General features: G+C 36.9%; 1 protein-coding gene and 1 long non-coding RNA gene across 11 annotated transcripts in view; one reads left to right on the top strand and one right to left on the bottom strand.

The window, feature by feature from the left end:
* BCAS3 (BCAS3 microtubule associated cell migration factor) overlaps window positions 1–9,553 on the bottom strand; it is a 508,191-nt gene extending 498,638 nt beyond the window's left edge. For 8 of the 10 annotated variants that reach the window (XM_016143368.2, XM_016143370.2, XM_036222216.1 and 5 more), the window contains exons 1-4: window positions 9,058–9,184; window positions 7,442–7,529; window positions 4,929–4,983; window positions 912–987 (exon numbers count right to left, since the gene is read on the bottom strand). In XM_016143368.2, the coding sequence (XP_015998854.1) occupies window positions 912–987; window positions 4,929–4,983; window positions 7,442–7,512 (202 nt within the window). In that variant the 5' untranslated portion in view covers window positions 7,513–7,529; window positions 9,058–9,184. Of the gene's footprint in view, window positions 1–911; window positions 988–4,928; window positions 4,984–7,441; window positions 7,530–9,057; window positions 9,185–9,457 lie in introns of those variants that run through there. The other 2 variants (XM_016143369.2, XM_036222219.1) reach the window with 2 other exon arrangements.
* LOC107510128 lies at window positions 9,303–11,180 on the top strand. Its single transcript, XR_001596733.2, has 2 exons — window positions 9,303–9,779; window positions 10,588–11,180. It is a non-coding gene; the product is annotated as an uncharacterized LOC107510128 (long non-coding RNA).
* Window positions 11,181–16,370: the final 5,190 nt, after the last annotated feature.

Below are 16,370 nucleotides of genomic sequence, written 5' to 3'. Positions count from 1 at the left end.
CTACTGGGTATTTACCCCAAAGATTTGAAAACCCATATCCAAAAAGGTATTGCACACCAATGTTCATAGCAACATTATTCACAGTGGCCAGGACATGGAAGCAACCAAAGTGTTCTATAATAGATGACTGGCTAAAGAAGCTGTGGTACATATATACATACAATGGAATATTACTCAACCATAAAAAGAGATGAAATACTGCCATTTGCAGCAACATGGATAGACCTCGAGATAATCACAGTAAGCAAAATAAGCCAGACAGAAAAGGTTGAAAGCCACATGATATCACTTATATGTGGGATATAAACCTAAAAGCAACAACGGAACAGGACAGAGGCTCATGGACATGAACTATAGATGAGTGATTACTAGAGGGTAGGGGATGGGGAAGGGGGAGGTAGACGGGGTAAAGGGGGTCAAATATGTGGTGACAGAAAGAAATCTAACTATGGGAGGTGAATACACAGTGTAAATATATATATGCCTTACTGTTAAAATGTACAGCTGAAACTTATTGGATTTCATTAACCAATGTCACCATAAAAAAATAATTTTTTAAAACTTTAGAAATAATAGTAATAAATAAATAACCCAACACTAATGATTATTTTGGAGTTATAAATCCTATACTACTGATCACACTTGAATTTAAAAATAACTTCTTTTTCTAAGAAAATTTTATCTCACTTGGACTTAAAATTTAAGGCTAGGCACTATATAATACAGTTACTTTCAGACTTATATAATACAATATTAGTTCTAATGAAGTTTCTGTAGTATGGTTATGTTACTTTTTAAATTAATTTACATTGAAAACCAAGAGAAAGTAATCTGACTCAAGGGTTCTCTTTCCGGAATCAGGTAACCTCAAACAGTTAATTCATTATGTCCCCAAAAAGTTAAAACCATACCATTTAAATCTGCATTTTCAAATCTGACCCAGACTATTTTCTCCTTTTCTTCTGTTACAGGTGTTCCACTGTAAGCCTGCAAGGTAAACAGAAACGTTTGAATAATAATATTTTACTGCTCTAATATTACTGACATTCAAAACAAAGAGTAACTTAAAGCTAACCCCATCCCTCTACAACTTCACCAATCCTACATCTTGGGAACTAGCATATTTTGTAATATTTTTATTCCCAAGGAAAGTTATCCAGGAGACCGATAATCTTGGTCAAAAAAAGTTTTTTAACCAGTTAAAGAACTACAGAAACCTAAAATACAATGATCATAGTCTACTAGGAAGCATCACTATAATTCAAAGGTATTCAAAAAATTAAATCATCCCTTATTCTGGTCAACAAATAAAAAGGCTTAAGAAATAAACAAAAGTACATGTATCTATTTAGTTCGCAAGTATTTATGATCAGGCAATTACACTCTTTCAGAATTTTCAATGGTATTATTCTGTGCTTGTCCACACAGTTAGAGGGCATGGGCTAGTACTGGAGGCGGGGAAAAAAAGTATTATTTTTTCAGTCTCTTGTTGGCTTCTAGACCCAACCTATTAGCTAGTTCCTACAAGCCTACGAGAGTCATAATAAACATAAAGTTCCCTGAAGTCATAGGAAGTGCCAAAGGTACCCACTATCAATATTCAGAGGGAGTCATCTCTCAGTAAAGCAAATGTTTTTATTTAAAATGTTTTCAAGATTGTATACACTTCCAAGCATTTAGAATGTCAACAAAAGGGCTGCAATGTTTTCAATTATAAAGTGGTACTCAGTTCACAGAACAAATAATATAAATTGTATAAAAAGCACACAAGAACCACCATCCCATATACAATACATTATATATACATGGCCTACTTTAAATTTCCATGCCAATTTACAACCCCTTACTGTACCATACAAGGTTAATAGCCAAAGAAAGTACTACTAAAAGACAGTTACTTTAATAGTAGGTTTACTATTTTTAAAAAATCTTTATGATTTAAATTGTCTTTAAAAAAAAAAAAAAAGTAAGATGTATATAAGGCAGTTAATTCCTTTGGAGAAGAGAAAAATCTGAATTAGAATCAACTTAATCTTCAACCATCGCATCCTCATCTTCTTCTTCCTTGGTCTTGCTCTTTTTGTCCTTGAAAACTTTTTTAAAAATAAACTTCTGATTTTGGGATGTGTTTAGATTACTAAAAACATTATAGAGAGTTCTCATACATCCCTCAGCCAGTTTCTCCTAATGTCAACTGTCTAATCAAATCTTACTGTGGTACGTTTGTCAAAACTGTACAACTAATTGGTGTGCTACTATTAATTAAGCCCCCGAATTCATTTAGATTTCACCAATTTTTTTCCACTAATGTCCTTTCTATGCTCCAGGATCCAATCTAGGATACCACATTACATTTAAGATACACTCTTTGTTAGGTTCTCCTTTAATCTGGTAAAGCAATAACATTTTTTTAACATTTTCTTCAGTTTAGCAAATGTATTAAAAGACTGCTTATCACTTGCAGCATTATTCAACATTCTCCCAATTCCTTTACAATATCTGCAAGCCACCATCCTTGATTTCTCGGCAATATGCAGAACAAAACAAGGTTGGAGGAAGCCCTTCAGTGTACTGGGATTCCTGAACTTCTTTTCTTTCTTCCCCAGGATAAAATGACTTTCATTACAAGGCTTGTATACTTTCGCTGTTTTCCTCTCCTTAGAAAACATGGTTATCTTTACTAATAATTTTTAAGAAAATTCTGTGAACCTGACTGAAGCATCTGAATGCTACTTCATATGTGACTTACTGTAGGTTTACACCAGGAAAGCATAGGACATCATGTCATTTTGCCTCTCAACTTATGATAGATATCCTTTGCCCGTGTTTAGATATTTTATTCTCAGTGAGGCATAGACTCACCCAGTGACACCTGTGTTCATAAATAAAGTTTTATTTTAACACAATCCTTCCCTTTGCTCTACATAAAAAGCAGTGCTGAGTAGCCGAGACACAGATCTTGTGAACTGTAAAACTCATCCAGCCCCTTGCAGAAAAAGTCGGCAGACTGCTGCACTAGAGCATGAAGACTTAAGGATAAGTACTAGGTTTCCCCTCAGCGTAATGCTGAGCCTGACACTGCGCCCTCCCACCCCCTCACTCCTACCCCGCCACCCCGCCACCCCGCTGCTCAAGTAATTGTCTGCTGCCTGAATTTTTGCTTTATTTCCACAGTACTTAGAATGACTTGCATAACATGTTTCTTGAATGAATATGCTAATTCTTAGGTCCATGCCTACCTTACTTCCACAGTTACTACTCTGACCCAAATCCTCAGTCAATTGTCTAGAATATCCCCTTTCTAATGTATGTTCATAAAAATAAAATTAATCTGCTCCCTTCCAGCATTTTTACCCCATCACTTTCAGCAGTCCCTATTTTCAATCTATTAATCTGGTATTCTTGTTTCTCTGGCAAAGTCTCCAACCAGTCCCTCAAAGTCTCTGACCACAGCCTCGCCCCCAGGCAACAAAAACTGCTTGCTCCGCAGGGTTTCCACTAGCACGAAAGGTGCCTTGGTAAAAATTTGATAAAGAGGCACTCTAAGGACAAGCAAATTACAAAAAGTTTTAAATGCCTGTTCCTTGGAACTAGCCTCATGCCAGAGCTCAGGGCTTATGAGAAAGCAGTTTATAGAAAACCTAAACCTGGTGTTCTTTGCAAAGTACAGGATGCTCTACAGCCACAGCAACTCGGTTGCCTACCATACCCAGCTAGCCAGTTTCCTTGAACCTCAAATACCCAATCTTTCCAGGCACTTCAACTAATGTTACTTCCAACTCTCCTCTGGAACTTAACTCTCTTGCTTTCTTTGCTATGCATCCCTTTGACAATTAAGTATTTAGTATGTACTAATATGTATAACACTTACTGATAATGTTGCTATTATCTCTGGTTGTTTCAAGCAACATGACATCCTTTATTAACCAAGTTCCTCAAGAAAGGCCTATTTTCATATAAGTTGACTAAATAAAACAAGGTAACATCAACCTTCCTTGGTAGTTTCCCTTATTTGATGAATACGACTTGTTTGATATAACTGAAATCTGGATTTTAGACTTTTCTAGGACCCTCTCATAAAGCCGGGACACTGGATCTAAGGATGTCCTTTTTGAACAGTGCAGATACAGATACCTTGGCAGTCAGGAAACACTGATACCACCACGAGGAGATTATACAGAAACCTTTCCCTTCAGTAGTTCCACTGAACAGTGCTTCCCAAAGCTATGATTTCACAAGAATTACCTGAGATTCTTACTACAGACACAATTTACTGATGCCGCCCCAACTACATTGAGTCAAACTCCAAGGGAGAATGGTCTGAAAGTTATTATTTTTAACAAGTGTGCCAAGTGATACTTATGTTAAGTCCGGGCAACGGTGTACTAGAGATGATCCCAGGAGGGCTGCTCTCATTCTCCACCCTCACATTTATACAGAGTAAACGGTAAGGGGCTCTCTCTCTTATAAGTTAGAGTAACAAGGAATACTCTACCTGGCCATCGAATTACTGCTCAATATGAAAGAGATGTAGATCTGTGCTCAGTACAGTATTTAGTTAATATAATATCTAGTTAATGAAATGCAAAGCACATATATTGTTTTTCTTACTTCAGACAGGCAACATTTAACTAGGACAAAAGAAAGATTTGGGGAACGGAACCCAACTAGAAGAGGCTCAAGTCCCATCTCTCAACTAACATCTCAGTTTGATTCCTCTTAGGAGAGCAAGTCCTGAGGAATAACAACTGTGCCACTGTTAGCACAAAACTTAAGGCACATCTAATGACAAGTATATTTCCTCCCCACTGATGTTCAGGATGCTAAAACATCTAAAGTTCATGATACTAGTATCAAATTTAGGAAACAGAACATTTCAGAAGTTCCCTGGTAAAAACTACTATTTCTGAAGCCACAAAGACACTTACCTGTGGCACAACATCTTGTAGAAAAGTCACAACACTTTCCATGTAGGACTGCTCCCTGAAAAGGAGTGAAATAGATATTTATCATGACAGCTGAACACAAAACATAGAAAAGTTCTTTCTATAAGCCCTAATAAAGTAATTTATAATATTTTTAAAGGCGGAGGAAAGACCAACTCTCATCAATTGATAATTCTGTTAACCTGCTGTCTGGTTTCACTGTATGTTATTAAACCCAAATGAGGTTTTTAAACATTATCTCTTCTTAAAAGTCATACTCTCTTAATATGATATAGATAACTTCTAACTCCTATTTGAAGGAGTGATGACAGATTTGGCTAAGGCAGAACTTTCCTCTCGAGTCAGAGCAGAATGCCCTAGTTAGAGCAAAAACAAACTGTTGCAGATGACTCAGTATTGAGCAACCTTCTCTGTATATTATGAATCTAGTCCCTTACCTGTACATAGCAAAATGAACCTGTATTTTGCTGCAGATGCAGGCATTAGAAGGAATTATTTAGGAAGTCCTCACAGAACTTTTGGCATAGACAAGACACAGGAAAATATTAAAATGCATAAGGATCCTAAGATATTTTAAATGGAGGTATATGGATAGCAACAAGTAGAAAAATAAAAATGTCTTTGAAATACCATATCGAATTAAATTCGGAGATATGAAAATTACATTTAAAAAATAATAACGAGTTCTCCTAAATCCTATTTTTAAAATATACTTTAGATACCTACAAAAACTGATTAAGCCTCAAAAAAAAATTGGTTTTGATTCAGCTTACCCCTTCAACCTCATTTTTCTGCCACTCTCCTAACTTACTCTGCTTCATCCATAAGCAACTTCAATACCTAGATTATACCAAGCTCTCCTTTAAATCAAGACCTTTACAGTAGTGTTCTTTCTGCCTGGATTCTCTCCCTTTCAGATATCCAGCTTAAAAGTATTACTTCCTCGGAGAGGCCTTTCCTGACAGCCTTAACTCATATTGCCCATTGCCCATGATTTTCTATCAGCACATGCACATTGATCAGAGCCTCTAACTACTTTATTTATTTACTGTTTCCCCCACTAGAATGTAAACTCGATTACAGAAAGAAATCCATCTCTCACATTTGATTTACATCTCCAGAATCTATGAGCCAGTACTTAGGCATGAAGTAGGTGCTCAAGCATTGTTAAAATTGAATGAATTTAATATTTTTTCAAAACCACTAAAGTTATATACTGCATAATAAAAGGCAATAATTGTTGAATATTATGTGGTGAGGCATAGACTACTGCATAGGTGTACAGACTCTGGAGACAAACTGCCTAGGTTTGATCCAGGTTCCCCTTCTTGACTGTTATCAAGAACAATTATTTCTCTCTGCTTTGGTTTCCTCACCTATAAATGAAGACTAAAATAATATCTAGCTCATAGCTAATAACATGCTAAACTTATTGCCATGGTCCATGATTAGCAAAAACATACAGCCCTGGCAAATGAAGGAGGAAAAAAAGGAAGTATTGTGGTGAAATATCTTATTACACATATACTTTTGTTAGTCTGAGAAGGCGATCTTTATGTAACATGCTAAACTGCCCAAGGGAAATAATCCGAAATACTACAATTCCCTGGGAAATAATCCAAAATGCTATAATTCCCTTATGAACATTTCGAAAAGCAGAAAACAAGTTTCACCTTCTTAACCAGGCATTGAAGGGTCATAATTGTCCACCCCAGTCTACTTCAAATAGGTCAGCTTCCCTATATTTCATTTATGAAAATAGCTTGCCTTTCCCACATCTGCTGACTCTATTCCCTTTGCATAAAATGTAATCTTGATTCTAATCGCCCAAATACTACTCAGCCTTTAAAGTACACTATAAATGTTAACTTAATGAAACCTTTTCAGATCTAAAACACTCCCACTAAAATCCTCCCTCTAAATTCTCATGCTGTTTTGCTGACAACTTTTTAATTGATTCTAGTGATTTCAAGCATATATCTCTTAAAACCACATTAGATTGATATGCTCCTAGAAAGAAATGTACACTTTATGAAATTGACTTTGTAACTTTCTGACCAAGACCTAGAGTAAGAGATACAATTTATATCACGTTCTAGTAAACATATACTTACATGTGACTATATCTGTGTGTGACACAAAACAATACTAACTCCCAATTTTATTTTCTATTACATTCTATTTTATTTTTTTTAAATGGTCCTAATCCACTAAATTGATTTAATAACCCATTAACTGCTAAAACTAAAATATGAAAAAACATTACTCTTTAGGATTTAGTATAGTGCTTTTCATATACTCTGTAAATGTGCTAAATCCATCAACTTGACCCTCCAATTATTCCTTTTATTTAGGCCTTGGCAATATTTACCATCCTATAAAGCCAAAACTAAACAGATCTTACAAAAGTAAGCACTGTTTAGGAAACCTGAATTTTAGTTAATATTCTTAGTAATCTTTTCTTCAGCTATTAGGCTTATCTGAAATCTGCTTACGTGACAGCCTGGGGGCGAACCACAACCCCACCAGTACAACGACTGGGTCTTCTGGGGGAATCTGTAGCCATAGCTTCATTCGTAAAACCTGTTTCCAAAAAAAAAAAAAAAAAATTATATATATATAAAATTATATATATATGTATGTATGTATGCATGTATATATATATACACACATACATATATACACACATACATATATATTATTACTAATAATAATATTATATATTATTACAGGATTATTATTGTTGGGGGCAAGGAGGTTTACAGTTGTCACTAGAGAGTCCTTGTCAAAAATGCCTAAAATGTAGGAAAATTTCCCAGCAATTCCTATTACACTGGAAAGGGGTGAAGGCAGGAAAGGAAGTAGATTTTTTACATTTCAAATTACCTAGATTATTTTAATTTGGACCAAGCCTCAGAATCACGAAATTAGTTAACTCTTGCTGGACCCTTTGACCTACTGTTAACATAAGCTAGAATGGTAAGAAAACCAGATCATAGACGGGAAGTCTAGCATAGAATAACTTTATAAAATCAAACGTGCTACATTTGTGAGCCAAAATTAAAGAATTTACTGAAACCTTACGTTGTGATAGTGAAAACACACATGGTACAATATTTCAAGACCAAATGAAACAGTAGAGTAATACCTTCCAACTAAGACTTTTGGTAATAGGTAAGTAAGAAAGCTTGCTGTAATTATGTGGTAATGGATGTTAACTAGATTTATTGTGCTGAACTTTTTGCAATATGCACAAATATCAAATCAGTATGCTGTACAACTGAAACTAATATGTTATACGTCAATTATATCTTTAAAAAAAAATTAAAAAGACTACCTGGTCATAATTTAGCAAAATTTTAAAAATCATGTTAACCCCTTGCTATTGTAACCTAATCACCAGAGTCTAAATATAAAATAACTTATGACATTAGAAGCCCTTATCCTTTCCTGTCACATCACTGAATCCTGATTCCTGAATGTCCAGTGAGCATCAGAATCACTGGAGAGGTATTCAGAGCATAGAGTGTGCTTGGTTAAAGTTTAAAGGAAAATTGACAGCAATATTAAATTTCTTACAGGGCACTCAGAAAACCCCACAGCCTGGAACTAATCTTGAAAGCCCCTACAACCCTTACTTCTAAGTAGAAAATTTTCTATCACCTTATTTGACAACTTTCAAACTGATGAGTCCCATCTGCTACAACCAAAACACCCTTTGCTCCAACCTGCCCAGGTACCCCCTTCCTCAATGAGTATCTTCACCTCCAGCCCCTCAACCCTCGCATTTCCATTCCAACCTTTATTTCCAAAACACAACCCACCAAGAACTGTCTTATATGGGCCCTGTCTCATGAGGACGACCCCTGACCGATCCCTAAGGCCCCACTCTCCTGAAAGCCACTAGCACCGCGCTACCCACTTAACCTCCAAAGCTAAGCCACCGCTGCCCCCGGCCGCCCTCTGGCCCCTTGCCCTTCCTCCCCTCCCCCTCCAATCTCGACAGCGCTCCGTCGTCGAATTCCTGCCAGTCAAGTCCTCTCCCCTCATGCTGCTTGCCCCTCATCCTCTCCAAGCCTCCCCAAAGCCACAGCCCCGCCAGCCTCCTCACCGGCCGCCCCGCCGGTAAACGCTGTTCTCCAGCTCAAGGCTCACTGTTTGGAGTCTCCCCTCGTGATTGACGGCTACCACTTCCTACCACGCCTCAGCGGAACTACCTTTCTAGCCAATCCCAGAAGCAAACTGGCTAGGGCCGAGCACCGCCCCTAGAGGTCAGTTTCGCCAACCAGCAAGTAGAAAAAAGGTGGACCCGCCTCCTGATATTATCCAATCCGCTGGGGCTCAAGGAAAAACAAAACAGTATGTAAATTCGGGTAAAGCCGAGGTGTCAGGTTCGGTTGCGAACGCAGACAGGTGAGGAGGAGTTACGGACATGTATATTTTCCTTTGCAGACAGCACCTTCTTATCTTTGTCAAAAGAGTATCATGTCCCAAACTCCCGTGCACCTCACCTGAGCGTCTCAAGCTGGGACTCGGAGGACCCAAGGACTGGTCTGTTTACATCGAATCTCGCGACAGCTGGTTCGAAGCTCAAAGCACGTGGACATGGCAGCTGCCAATCACTTTTAGCTGTCCACTCACCCACACCAAACCCTCCTTCTGCCCCGCCCTTTTGGAGTGTTTACCTTCCGGGAGCCTAAACTGATTTAGGCTCTTGGGACCCCTGGAGCCAAGTGAGTGTTGATTGAATGAGAGGCGCGACTGATAATCCTGTCGATTTGACCCAGGTTTATGGACCACGCCTGACTTCTTTCTTCCTCGTTTCTATCTCCGGTGAGGAAGAGATCAAGATCTCGCCTTGTAAAATTATAGTAATGATAACATTTATTGATTTATCTAACAAACAGTAAGTACAAAGCCTCTAAGAAGGGAAAGAATGAGAACAGTAAGGGTTAAGCAAAGTGGCTAAGTAGAAAGTGATAGCAAACTAGTTAGGAGACGTAAACAGTGGCCAGATGGACTATGGTCTTGCGTAGAATTATAAGGGGTTGCACTTTTTATCTAGGGTGGGATTCAGAAGACTTTTAGCTAGGAAGTGTCATGATATTTATATTTCTAAAAGATCATTCTATCTATTAAACAAAATAAATTGTTGTCAGGGAGGGGATAAGAGTGGAAACAGTAGGTCAAGTAGAGAGGTTATTTCAGTAGACCAGGTAGGGGATGCGGTCTGGAACTGGACCTAGAAGTGAAGCAGTAGAGGTGAAAAATCATCAATTTCAGAATATTTTGGAAGAGATCATTGAAAGAACTTGATCATGTGTTGTATGTAGGATAGAAGGAAAAAACGAATCAAGGACGATGGCCCTGTTTGGGGCTCAAGTAACTGAGTGATGACATTTACAGATAAAATGAAATAATCTAGTGAAATAATCTGAAGTTACACATTTTTAGTGGTGGTGAATTTCTATGCCTTGGTTTCTATCTTTGTAAGTTGTAGAAAGAATATCGTGACCCTTATAGGATTTTTGTAAGAATAAATAGATTTAAAATACTCAGAACCAGTTAAAAATTTCTTCGAATCAACTAGTAATTATTAATTAACCAACTAGTCCTAATTACTCCATTTTTGTCTTTACAGAGATGGTGTGAGATTCTCTCAGGAGCCTTCAAATAGAGAGAAAATTTGTGGTAATTATGTTTTTGAATGGAAGTAACTTATGAGTGCTTAGTGCATATTGCCATCTCATGAGTCTTTTCAAAGTAATGGGACCAGGGGAAACTTTTTAACAATCTGTTCTTTCAACTGAGCAATCTCAGCTAAGAAACTTATTTTCACCTTGAAAGTGTGACTTCACTGTAAGAGTCAGAGTTCTGTGTTCTTCCAGTTGCTGCAGTGTCCATTATAATAAATTACTAATGACTAAAATTGCCTCTCCTATGGTCCTGCAAATCAAAAACAAAAGTCCCTAGGGAATTGTCAGGAAACTATCCATATGCAAATCAAATTTTTAATGTTAGTTGACTTTTTAATGTGTGTTTTGGTAGGATTAAGATTTTTTTTTAGCCTCAAGCAAACCATTGCCTCTCTAACCCTGGCCACTAAAACACTTGGATAATAATCACATCATTTAAGCAGTGGTGAAATCTGATTTTACCTAGAACTGTGGTGAACAATAATATTTTAATTTTCAGTCAAGTCAAAGGAAAACCTTTTAGTTAAAAAAAAAAAAAGTAGCCACATAATTTATCACCCCAACCAGGAAACCTTGAAATGAGGTTCTATTAATAATTATATATACACACAAAAAGAGGTAAAGTAGGACTGTCCTAGGTGAACCATGAAGTATGGTTGGCCTTTATATCTAACAGATTAGTGCTAATTTTGTAGCAGTTCTGTAGCTAATTAATGCATAATTCTATTGTCTATTTAGCTAAAATGTAAGCTCTTTAACAGAAGGAATTATTTGGTTTTTTCTTGTTCTCCATAATGCTCTATTTACTAACAGGAAACATTACATGTCAGAACCCGAGCAATTAATCTTGACTCTGGAGCTGGTATTTATAATGAAGGACAAAGTAAAACTATTGACAAAGACTAAAAATTAGTTTCAGCAATTTTGGGTGATGCCCAAGGCATAATTTACCTTCCCCATGTATTACCTTCCCCTATTTAACCCTGGATAAGAACTGCTTTAAAATCCGAAAAGAAAATCTGCAGCAACAATTTTTAGTAGCTAAAAATTTAATTAAAATATTATGTAACATTTATTGAGCTATATATGCCAGTCATTGTAGTATTACTATCTACATTTTACAAATGAGAATCAACACACAAAGATGCTAAGCCATTTAGCCCCAAATGCAGGCACAGTGGTGGAAATGCATGGTTCCCAAATTCCCAACTTTCTGCCCAGAGAACTGAAAAGGGGAGTCTCAAGGAAAGGGAAAGTACCATGGAGACTGCAGAGAGGGAAAAACTCAGGAAAGTGACCCTCTAGCTTAAATTAAGCATGGATCTGATCCTAATCAGCATATCGAAGATTTCGAGAACTTAACTGGCAGGTAGGTCAGTGCCCAGGTTCCCAACTAGCCACTAAGTAATGCATTCAAGAGACAGATCAAACTGCACCATGGCAGAGTCTTTGGAAATGAACTGACACTAGAACCACAGCCCACAAAAGGTGAGTTAGAACATGCAGTATGAATTAAACAGATTGATTGCCTATTAAAACAAAAATATCAACATTTCTCCATAAGAGCTAAACAAGACCCAGAGTGTTGTAACGTAATATTGAAATGTCTAGGATATAATCCAAAATTACTTGGCATATAAAGAGCCAGGAAAATCTCAATTCACATGGAAAAAACAATCAGCAAATACTAACACATAAATGATACAGATTATCTGACAAACGCTTTAAAGCAATATTATAAAAATACTCCCACAAGCAATTGTGAGCACTCTTGACGTGAATGGAAAAATAGAAAATCTCAACAAAGAGAATATATAAAGAAGAAACTATGGAAATTTTAGAACTCAAAAATGTAACAAAAATACTAAGAAAAAGAAAAGCAATTTTTTTTAAAAAGGAAGGAAAAACGATGCCGGAAAAATATTTTGAGATATAATGGCTGAAATTTTTCTAAGTTTGGTGAATGATATAAACCTGCAGATTCAAGATACTCAGCAAACCTCAAGCAGGAAAACCTCAAAGAAATCCATATGTAGACATATCATAACTACTGTAGGGAGGAGGCAAGAGAATTAAAATATTAATCGAGTTACATTCAGAGACTGCGATATGCTGATCAGCTCTGCAGCCAGACCAGGACACCTTCAGAACAAAGGAAGATTTCTGCTGTGATTGCTAACAACCCATTCCCCACACCTATGAAAGGGAAACAGCAACCAAGAATCATTCCCTATGGCCAAAACCATGGGGAACATACAGATTAAAGGCTGAGAACTGCCAGCAGACCTTTCACTCTACATAGTATTCTTACCTTTTCAAGCTACATGCTCTTCCCCTTCCTCACTGTATCTCCATATCAAAGGAAATGAGAACTAAAGAATGACATATAAACAATTCCCTGAACACTCAGGGTCCCCCTCAGAGCCTTTACTGTTTGTCTTTCTCACTCTCTGCCTCTGAAAGCAGACCACACTCTTGTCTGTGGAGTGTTATCCCTTTTCTAATAAACTTTCCTTTTGACTCTAACTTTGGTGCGTGTGTTGAATTCTTTCTACACTCTTGACTCCTCTCTCTGCAGGGCTTGGTCTTTCCCCACCACCCCCTACCCCCTCCCCCGCACCACCCTGTTCCTGCATCATAACTATACTGCTGAAAACTAAAGACAAAAAATCTTGAAAGTTTCCAGAGAAAAACTGCAGTGCCTATTTGAATGTGTACAGATTTTTCATCAGAAACTATAGAGGCCAGAGGAAGCGAGATATTTTCTAAAGTGCTAAGTTTCCTACTAGAAGGAAACTTAGAATATCAGGAAGGACGAGCAGTAGCAATGGTAAATTCTAGGTGAATATCATAGACTGTCTCTTGAGTTCTTTAAAATGTTTCATTTTAAATTATAGCAAAAATTGTAACATTGCCCAAAGGGGTTTCAAAGTATATAGATGTAATATATAAAACAACTATAACATAAATAGGATAGGGTAATATTGTGGTGTTCTATGTTCTACTTTAAGTAGTAAAATATTGATCTTGAGTAGACTATAAGTTTGTATATGTAATCCCTAATGCAACCATTCATACTGCCAAAATACTTTACCTCAAAGATTAAAATTTAAGTTTTCAACTTTTCTTAGTGACATGATATATTTAGGGGAAAATACACTTAAAATACCTCACTGCATTAAAATACCTCACTTCCAGATCTTCTCAAATCTGGAAGATGATGAAAATAGCACTGTTTATTGTCATTACCAAAACAAACCTAGTATATGGTTTATGAAAGTAATGCCAAAAAGCCTATATTCTTTCTAGATTTTGATGGACTGCCTCCAAGATGGCCCATAATGATGTCTACCTCCAATATTCATGCCCTGTGTAGTTGCCTCCTTTATTGTTTCAGATATGGTCTGTGTGACTAATAAAATACGGCAGAATTGATTACATGGTACTTTTGAGGTTAGGTTACAAAAGACATTGTGGTTTCTGCCTTTTTTTTTCTGGTATCATTTGCTCTGGGTGTAAGTTAACCTACATTTTGTGAGAAGTCCTAGGGTGGGACACATATGACCAGAAACTGAAGTGATTGTTGTGGGAAGCAGGTCCTCCAGCCCTAGTGAAGCCTACAGATGACTGTAGCCCTGATTGATATCTTGACTACAACCACAAGACTAACCTTGCTAAGTCAATCCGATTCCTGACACAAACTGGAGGTGTTTGTTTTAAGCTGCTAAATTTTGAGGTATTATTATACAGCAATATATAATATCTGTTTTAATCTTTGAAGCACAAGATAAATAGATCAATAATTATCGTTCTACAAAATATTGAAAAGAGCGTTGGTGGTATAGTGGTGTCCATAGCTGCTTTCCAAAATATTGAAAGGAATGTGTGTGGAAGTGACATTATAAGAAATACAGATTTTGGTCTTTGTCTCAGGCTCTTGGCTACAGCTCCTAAAACCTTTGTAATTTCCTTGGCTATTAAAGGCGTTTGTTCCAAGCATCTTTTGTCTTTGGTCATTGACCCCTGTTTCTGACACAGAGCTCCTAAATCCCTTGGAATTTCTTGATAAGTCTTTTCTTAGGAAACAACTCTTGGTGGGCTCCTGGATAGCTTTGGGATGGGGACTGGTTAGGAGAAAAAACAAGCCACTACTACAACTTTTAGCCACACCACCATCCTCCTTGGGGGAAAAGAGGCTGAAAATTGAGTTAATAATTTGTGCCTACATTATGAAGCCTCCGTAAAAATCCCTGAGCTATGGAGTTCAGAGAACTTTCAGGTTGGTAAACACTCCCAAGCCAAGTGGGTGATGCACCCCAAATTTATGAGGACAAAAGCTCCTGCAGCGAGGACCCTTCTGGACTTCGCTTGATTTATCTTTTCATCTATATCCTTTATTATATAGTAAGCCAGTAAAAATGTTTTCTGAGTTCTGTGAGCTGTTCTAGCAAATTATCAAACCTGTGGAGGGGATTGTAGGAACCCCGATTTTTCACCAGTTGGTCAGACATATGTGTGACGATCTGTGACTTGCAATTGGTGTCTGAAATGGGGCAGTCTTGTGAGACTGGGCCCTTAGTTTGTGAAATCTGATAACTACAGGTAGTGTCATGACTGAATTGTAGGACATCCAGTTGGTGTCTTCAGAAAACTGAATTGCTTGATGTAGGAAAACCCACACATCTGGCATTATAGTATTGTGTGAGTAAAGGAAGAAATAGTGTTTTCCTTTTAGTGAACATAGTTAAGTAATGGCAAAGTTAAATACCTTATATCCACAGACTAAAATACTCAAGAATGAGGGGCCTCTGTCATGTACTGATATGGAGAAATCTTCAAAATCTAATATTGAGACAGATACTGTATAGTTGCACGTCCATACATAGATTATCACTGAAGGAACATACAAATTGGGGATTTCAAAATGGCTGCCTTGGGGACTGAGGTGGGTTTTTCATTATGTTCCAATTTATACATCATGAATTTTCCATCACTTATTATATGACTGATCTGTTACGTAAAGCAAATAAAATTTAAATAAAAATAGAAACATTAAAACATTTGTGATTGCGTAATATCATCAACTCTCTTAAAGAACAGGCCTAAACATAGCCCCGGGAACACATACAGATAAGAGCTAATTTTAGCATTCACAGTTATATGTTTCAAAAACAAAAATGTTTCCAGCATTAGATAACTATTAGTATGGTATGCAGTTGGCCTCTATTGCACTAAAAATGTGATCTAGGAAAGAATTGATGCTGTGGCATTTTTGCATTAAAATGTGATTGAAAAAATTGAGATTACTTAATCTACTCTAGTGAAAAGGAAATTATAACTGCATGTATAGGGCTATTGTCTTTACAACCACTGGCAGAAAAAAATGAAAAGTAGCTAAATGGATTTTCCTTTCTTTAATTTATTCAGATTTGAATCTCTATTTGGTGTAACTAACATGGTATCACAGGACTGAAAGATGAAAAAACTCTTCGCAAGAAAGTGATTCCAAAAGTGTCTGCTAGTTGCTATGTCTCTATCTTGGAAAGATCTGAAAAACAAACTCCTCAGTATCCTAAAATCCTCTTTAAAATCTAGCCACAATTAACGTTTTACCCAGACCACAGATTCTTAATAAATCCTCTTATGAAAAATTAGATGCTTCCAATTGTGTAGTACCTAGTTTTATAGGTGCATAATTAATGCTGAATGTATGAATCAACACTTTGAT

The sequence above is a fragment of the Rousettus aegyptiacus genome, unplaced genomic scaffold (assembly GCF_014176215.1).
Source record: "Rousettus aegyptiacus isolate mRouAeg1 unplaced genomic scaffold, mRouAeg1.p scaffold_m13_p_6, whole genome shotgun sequence".
NCBI classification, from domain to species: domain Eukaryota; kingdom Metazoa; phylum Chordata; class Mammalia; order Chiroptera; family Pteropodidae; genus Rousettus; species Rousettus aegyptiacus.
Note: the sequence above shows the minus strand (reverse complement) of the source record. Positions and strands in the feature narration are given on the sequence as shown.